We start from the raw sequence: 7,754 nt of genomic DNA, 5'->3' as shown, positions 1-7,754 counted from the left end.
CTTGAAATATATCAGTCTGTGTGGAATGAATGCACAGTACTGTACATTATACAAGTTTCACTTTTTGAATGGAATTACTGAAATAAATCTTTTTCATGATATTCTAATTATATGACCAGCACCATGGTTTGTTTCATATTTGTGTGTAGACGACCACTGTCTGATTCTTTTTCACTTATCACAACCATTGCCCATATTCCCCATGCCCTATATAAATAGCACATATTATTGAGCCAAATCAGTGAAATAGTTACCAAAGACCCTGGAACACTAGTGTTTATGCCAATTCAAATACATTTTATTAGGTTCAGCATATACAAATTGCAAAAAAACTATTTGGTACTTGAAAGCCATGTGTATACATGTATTAATACTACCCATCTCTGAGTAAAGGTACCTTTCTCCACCCTTTTCAGTGGTCACAAAAGCCGTTCAGAAGCCTGTGGTCATATACTGAGTCCAGCAGGTATTTCTACTATCACCTGTTCTGCCTCTCCTACTGGAGTCAGGTAGGCATGTACTACGCAGTGGCAACGTGCTCCTCCCACTGGGACTATGGCCAGTTTACCTTTGTGCCTATCCAGACATTCTGACTGCAAACTTAGTTGACGACCATATGGATCTTCGCTGACTAATCATAATAATTCAGCACGTAGGCAACCCTGATGGCAGCATTTTAGATGGATAGTAAGCTCCTTGCTACATTCGTGTAAAACTCGAAACGTGAAGCGCCAAGTAGCATGATCACACGATGGGGAACAGAACTGTACTTAATTTGCTGGCATTCATGTTGGTAACGTGCTCTGTAGGTAAGTTTATTTTAAATAAAAAAAACCTTATTCACAATTGATAGCCTATTTGCATATTCTCGTTTTTGATACTCCGAAGCTTCAAACAGTAAATCAAAGTTGTATCGATAGTAGAAATCATGTTGTACTTGTAGCAAGTTTAAAATGGCCACTGAAACTCAGTGGGTGTGTAGTGTTCTTCGTTGTTATCTATTTGAATTGGATGTAGCCTACTAATATGTGTTTCTGCTGTTTTCAGGTGAAGTGCGTTGTACTATCCTTGGCGAACGAGGAAGCAGTCTAATATTAAAACCACAGACAAGGGGAACGTTGGAGGAAGTAACCTGGACACATAATGGCAACAAAGTGGTAGTTTACGATCAGCAACAAATTTTAACATTTGATCCTTTTAAAAAACGGGTTGTTTTAGATCTCCGCTCAGGAGATCTGACTATAAAGAGGCTACAGACAGGTGATGACGGTGTTTATGAGTCAACCACTGTTGTAAATGGGAAGCAACAGTACTCTAAACACAATCTTCAAGTAATTGGTAAGTAGCTGCCCATATCTTGCGCAATTACGCATGGGTACACCCAGCCTACACACAGACTGCCTTCTGAGAATGACTAATGTGTTACTTCCTCTGCAACCCTGTGGCCTTATATTTCTGTTGTGCCAGCTATGGACAAAATGGTTACTAATACTCGATTAACTCCTATCATTAATTGGCTCTTAAATCCCTTTTAAAAATCCCCTGTTATGTACATATCGTACTATGAAGGTTTAAAAGCAATAATGCACATTTAACCTGCATAGACCCCTCACAAGTTAGAATGTGTTGTTTTATGTGTCATTTTATGACTCAGATTCTAAAAATGCATATCGTAGGCCTTTTCACATTGAGACAGAAGTGCATTCTTTCGCAGGGCTTCTCATTTGATGGATTTATAACAATGTTATACCTCGAGACATTTAGATCTCATTTTAGTTCAGGATGAGGCATCCTTTATGCCTTACTGCTGAGTGCCCACAACCTACAGGGCAGGTTTATCAGTGGACCGAACACACCCATGAACACACCTCCTGATAACTTCCCACTACTGATAACTAGCTGTGTTCACTGCACAAGGAAAACAAGAATGCAAGTTAATAAACACACCTTAAGAGAAAAACTATGCTGTACACAGACAGTGTTTATTTTTACTCGCAGATACTGTTCCACAGCCAAAAGTGACGTGTAAAGAAGCCAACCCGGAGTCAGAGGGGGAAACGCTCCTGTGCGGTGTGGATGCGGACACCCCTGTGACCTACAGGTGGAGGGGGCCTACGGTGTATGATCATCCAGGCTCAGAGCTGCGGCTTGGCAAACAGGAGGACCCCGAGTCCGTTTTCACCTGCTTTGTGAAGAATGAAATCAGCGAGAAATATGTTACGTTCACTCTAAAAGACTGCCAGCCAGGTCAGAAATTAACAAAATAATTGTGTTTTGAATTTTCAGTGTCACATCTTGCCTAAAGTCTTTTCTAGTGTCTTGCATTTGACTTAGTGGGTGATTCTGTGCACATAGGCTATATGCCTGGTTTAGTGTATTCTCATTGCACAGTTCTAGTCTGATGTTGAAAGTGTGTTCAGTTCAGTCAGTTGAAGACCTTAGGATTTATGTTACTGTTAAGCACAACTCTTTCCCTATCAACAGCAGTGAAAACAATGAGGTCATGTATAATCTTCAGAGATATTAGTGCAGTTCTTTTGGAAGGACATTGGTCCCTGTCACATGCAGCAAAACTAATTCTCATATTTTTAATACAGGTGGCATTTCTCCCGGCATTATTGCTGCAATTGTCCTGTCTGTCATATGTGCTTTATGTCTGTTAATTCTGATCCCGCTCTTGGTTTATAGAAAGCAGAAAAAAAGTAAGCAAAAACTTAATATTTCTTTAATATCTATAGTTCAATGTATATAGCAAGTTATTGCATGATCAACATTTGTATTGAAATAACAGCTCTGTCTTGTTTCATTTGCAAGAACCAAGACCGAACCAGACATACAATCAGGTGGACATTGAAAACGGTAAGACATTTTAGGCTTATATGTGTGGGAAGAGGTGTTAATCTTCATCTTGTGAGTTCTAATGAACTGCCAGTCAATGGAATATGATAGCTATATCATACCTCTTGGCTGTACTGATGTCCTTCTTGATGTACTACAAGTGAATTTGTGGATTTAACGTAACACAATGGTTATTTTACCTTAAAACAATGGCTTCAAAGTCATTTTAATGCCATACTGACTTGAACTTAGCACTTAATGGGTTCCTAGAAAATTGACAAAAATGTCCTCCATTGTGAATTTCCACATTGAATCATCTATAAAGAACACTACTCAAAACTATTACAATCTGATCTGGAATCTCAAACTTTAGATATGAAGAGAATAGAATGTTATTAGACATAATTAACTAGTTTAACTGTATCTTAACAATATTGGGTTACATTGGTCACACATTGGAATTCTTATTCAGTGACACACCTGGCGTGAAACTAAATGTTCCTTGTTGAACTCTGATTGAGTCAAAGAGGAGATAGGAAGTATTTGAACTGCAGGACCATGACCACCACCAACCAGACCACTTAGCTAAACAAAAGGAGTACTTTGGCCTGGATTAATTTTGGAATGCATGTGTAATATTTACCCCCCAACATTCCCAGAGGAAGTTGTAGTAAAACATGGTTGGTGGTAGCAGTATAAGCTGTAACCTTCTAATCTGTACATGCATTCACATTTTTTCTTGCTCATATTTAGAATAACATTCATCTTTCAAACTTGACTGACTGCTGGGGATGTTTGATAACATATAATTGAACATGTTACAATGTTGCAATGATTATATCATTCTCTATAAAAGCCTTAATGTTGTCACTTTATATTTTCCCAATGTGAAGGAGAAAACAAAAACCTGCTGTCAGCAGGGGTGCCAACAGACAATGACACAGGTAATAATTTTGATATTTAGACACATGGATACTTATCATTTCTCGCTTCAATAAAATCCAGTTGAGTTATTTGCTATGCTTAGTTGTGATAACTGAACTACATAAAAGTGGTATTACTGTGGTATCAACCTGTAGGTGAACTGCTAGATACAGTACTGACAACATCATGGTTTGATAGGAGCTCACTGATTAAAATGTAGGTCTTTGCTGCACTGTGAGGTACTCTGGCTAAAAGCACCTGCCAGTGAAGGAATGTAAGTGTACAGATACAGTGGTACAGCATGATTCTGACTGATCTGACAAGTGCAATAAAGACATTTTGTCTCCTTCACAACTGAAGATGCAGGGGGAAAGAAGAGGAAAGCGAAAGGGCTGTTTCGTGGTAAGAAGAACAAAAACACACAAACAACAAAACAAACAACAGCAAAAACACACATAAATCATAAAACGCAGAGGCTTTAGAGAGCTTAACAATACCAAAATAATATGTAATACATCAAGTGGATTTTCCAGTGCTGAATTGTGATTATTTTATTGTGTTCTTTTAAGCTGTGCACCACAACCAGAAGAGTGGTTCTGGCCTTGAAGACACAGACAATGAGGAAAATACTTCATTCTCCTTACGAGCAACCCTTCCAAGCCATGCTAAACTAAGGCCTCCTAGAGCAGGACATGAACGGGGAAATGGCACTTGTGTAGCAAAGGACCTAAACAGTCCAGACAAATCTACAGCCAGAAGATTGCAGCAGGAAGATCAAAGTGCTGAAAAAACCATACCTGTACCTGAGGTAGCCACACTGGACCAGAAGGCTGTGGAGGTCCAACCAGAGTTACATGGTGCAGAATCAGCACTAGCTGTCATTACTAACTTCTCATCTAGTGCAGAAGAGCCTGACATGCAACTGAATGCTGTAAAGCATTGCACTGAATGCAGCAAAGATCAGCCCATGCATGAGGATGAGGAACTTCCTCATGGTAGTCCAGAGGGTGTGCCCGAAGAAATCAAAACCTATCGTTCCCACAACGTCACTGTCATGATCGAGGGAAGAGACAGAAGGGAAAGCTGTGAAGAAGAGGAAGAGAATGTGAGAGGCACAGATCTGAGGTCTGAAAGTGGAGCAGCAGAGGAGGAGAGAGAAGGAAATAGACCGCGGACGGACACGGAAAATAGTCAGGAGGAAGAGAGTCTAAAACAAGGAACCATAGTGGAAGATATGCATTTGCATGTTCAAGAGAACCATGAGATGGCCGTGGAAGCGAGTTCTGTGGATAAGGAAAAGAATGGTGTGATTGTTCATCCTGATCAACTTGAAGAGGAGGAAGCCAATGGCAGTGAGCTGAAGGAAGAACTTCCTGAGGTAAAACAGGATCTTCAGGAGCATCTAAAGGAAGATACTCCAAAGGATGAAAAAGAGAATGAACAGGATGACCAATGTGAAGCTGAGTTGGACCCTCAGACAGAGAGCTTAGGAGAGGAGGAGGATAGTAGTACAGTGCAGGAGAGACGAAGGACCGCTGAGGATGAAGACGAGGAAGAGGACATCATAACCAAAGAGCAGCCTCTTAGAGAAAATGAACAAGGCAGTAGAACTCCAGAACATCAGGAGAAGACAGAAGCTGAAGTGCTACAGGATCAGACTAGGGATGGAGGAGAACAGGAGCCACATGTAAACAAAAGATTAGATGAGGAAAGGACCGAAGAGCATGAAGAGGGGAAATGTCCTGACGAGAGAGAAATGGAAATGGAGAGTGCAGTGGAGCAGGGTGAGGGTGTGGACAATAACACAAATCAAAGGGAGGAGAATGAGTTAAGGCATGAAGATGAATCTGATGAAGACACAGTGAGTGTAAATAGTGAGCAGGAGTACCAACTTTTGAAGCAGGGTAGTGATACCAGTTTGGAGGAGCAGCAAATTGTTTGTCAAGATGTCAGTGTGACCGAAGAGACAAATGGTGAGGAAAGTGAGATTAAGTCAGTGAATGAAGGGACCAAAGCTAACACTCCAGCGGAAGATAAAATACAGGGACAGACCCCATTGAAGGAAGGGGAAGATCAAATAATGCCTAAAGAAGACACTGTTGCAATAGAAGAACATGACAGTTTGCCTGAAGACCAGGAGAGTTTGCCTGAATACCAAGATCATCAAGATATCCGTGTGACAGATGAAATGTCTGATGAAGAAAGTGAGATAAAGTCAGAGAATGGAGGGGTAGAAAATAATACTCAATTGGAAGAGAACAGGCAAGGAGTAGATGACAGCATGCCTAAAGAGCCCGTGGCATTAGAGGAACAGGACAGTTTACCTGAAGACCAGAGAATTGATACAATTATGAAAACTCAAGATGATCATGAGCAGGATAGAAAAACAGAAATGATGAGCAATCATGGCCAGGCTAAGGATTTACTGGCGAAAGAATTCAAGGAAGAACAGACCGAACAAGACCGACAGCAAAATGACACAAACAGCCCTGAAGAGGATGAAGAGAAGACTGAGACTGAAAAAGAAAATGAACACAGCCAGGAGGAAGAAAGAAAAAAAGTTGTGCTGCCCAAATCTGAATCTGAAGAGGAAGACTTGGACACATTAGGTCAGCTACAGAATGAGGAACACCTGGAACATGAGGGGGGACGAGAGGAAGAGGAGAGAGGGCATATTGACAGCACCCAGTCGCAGGATGAACCATTGAAACAGCATCATGTTGTCACCAATCTGGAAGAAAGAAATGATAAGAATATCACTGACAGTGATGGAGAGCAGGAAATTGAATATGATAGACAGACAGATGACATGCATTTGTTAAAAGAGAAGAGTGAAAGTGATGCTCAGATAGAAGAGGACTGTAAACTGGAAAAGGGAGAGGTTTGTGAGGTTGATGCTGACAAAGTCCAGGGTAATGAGAAAGTAGTGGATGAAAAGAAACACCATGGGCCTGAAGATCATATGGCTGAAGATGTGGGTGATCTTAGCGAGATTGAAAACCCTTACCCAGTAGAGAAGGATGTGGAGCAAAGGGAAGCCAGGACACAAAAAGATGGACAGCAAGATGATCTAAACAACAGCACTTCTGATGAAAATAAAAAGGTGGATGAAAAAGATGTTGAGATGAATCCTAACAGGGACCCAGACAAGGAGACATTGCTGGAAGAAAAAGAAGGGGACACTGAGGTGCATCAAAGACAGACAGACGGAGAGCAGCTCCAGACTGAGTTTCCAGGACAACTACAGAATGAGCCGAGCCAATTGGAACACCATGCTGATGATGAACCAGTGAAAGGCAAAGGCCTTGAGGAAGATGATCAAATGAAACATCAGATGGAACAACTAAGTAGTAAAACTGATGTGTGTGACAACAATAAGGATGGGAGGGACGTGGTCCCAGAGAATGAAGAGAGAAACGGTTCTCAATCAGAAAAGGAGGGAAAGGAAAAGGTGGAGATGCATCAAGATGACATAGGTCAAAGTCAGACAAGTTATTGAGTTAAGGCAGCCACAACAGTTGAAACAATCAGGAGCTTAAAGATTTACAGGAAGAAAAGAAGGAAATGTAAGTAGAACAGTTTAACAGAAAAAAGTAAAAAGTAGTCTAATATTCAGAAATGTGTCATGAATTTAATGAAGGATATTATATGAATCTACATGTAAATACATTAACTTTTTACATTTGTGTTAACAATATGAATGTTTCTTAAAATGATTAATAGTTAAATGCGTTTCTGATGTGTTTCTTTCAACATGCATAGAATGAAAGCCTAAACTTTTTTTTCATTAAACACAAAGAGGATGTGAAATGTGTCCACTAGGGGTCAGAAAAGGTGCAGCTTACACAATCATGCTGCAGTTATTAATTAAAACTCAGACAACTAAACTTTCTAACCATTTTAGCTTCATAACCACGGCCTTATAGCAAACTAGACTATTTTAGAGGGCATCCTGATGGAAGTTGCAAGGACCACACACTTGCCCATGAACT

The 7,754-nt window shown here is 40.4% G+C and overlaps 1 protein-coding gene across 1 annotated transcript; it reads left to right on the top strand.

Annotated features, from left to right (window-relative positions):
• The first annotated feature begins 556 nt into the window (after nucleotides 1-556).
• Nucleotides 557-7,261, top strand: LOC143100524 (uncharacterized). Its single transcript, XM_076263773.1, has 8 exons — nucleotides 557-809; nucleotides 1,048-1,338; nucleotides 1,999-2,247; nucleotides 2,598-2,702; nucleotides 2,815-2,859; nucleotides 3,732-3,782; nucleotides 4,123-4,164; nucleotides 4,332-7,261. The coding sequence occupies exons 1-8, from the start codon at nucleotides 752-754 to the stop codon at nucleotides 7,259-7,261; spliced, it is 3,771 nt and encodes a 1,256-aa protein (XP_076119888.1). The 5' UTR covers nucleotides 557-751.
• Nucleotides 7,262-7,754: the final 493 nt, after the last annotated feature.

Source organism: Alosa pseudoharengus, unplaced genomic scaffold (genome assembly GCF_046254945.1).
Source record: "Alosa pseudoharengus isolate Yale_2024_CS ecotype anadromous, Long Island Sound unplaced genomic scaffold, YU_APseudo_1.1 YU_APseudo_1.1_scf_3, whole genome shotgun sequence".
Lineage (NCBI taxonomy): Eukaryota > Metazoa > Chordata > Actinopteri > Clupeiformes > Clupeidae > Alosa > Alosa pseudoharengus.
Note: the sequence above shows the minus strand (reverse complement) of the source record. Positions and strands in the feature narration are given on the sequence as shown.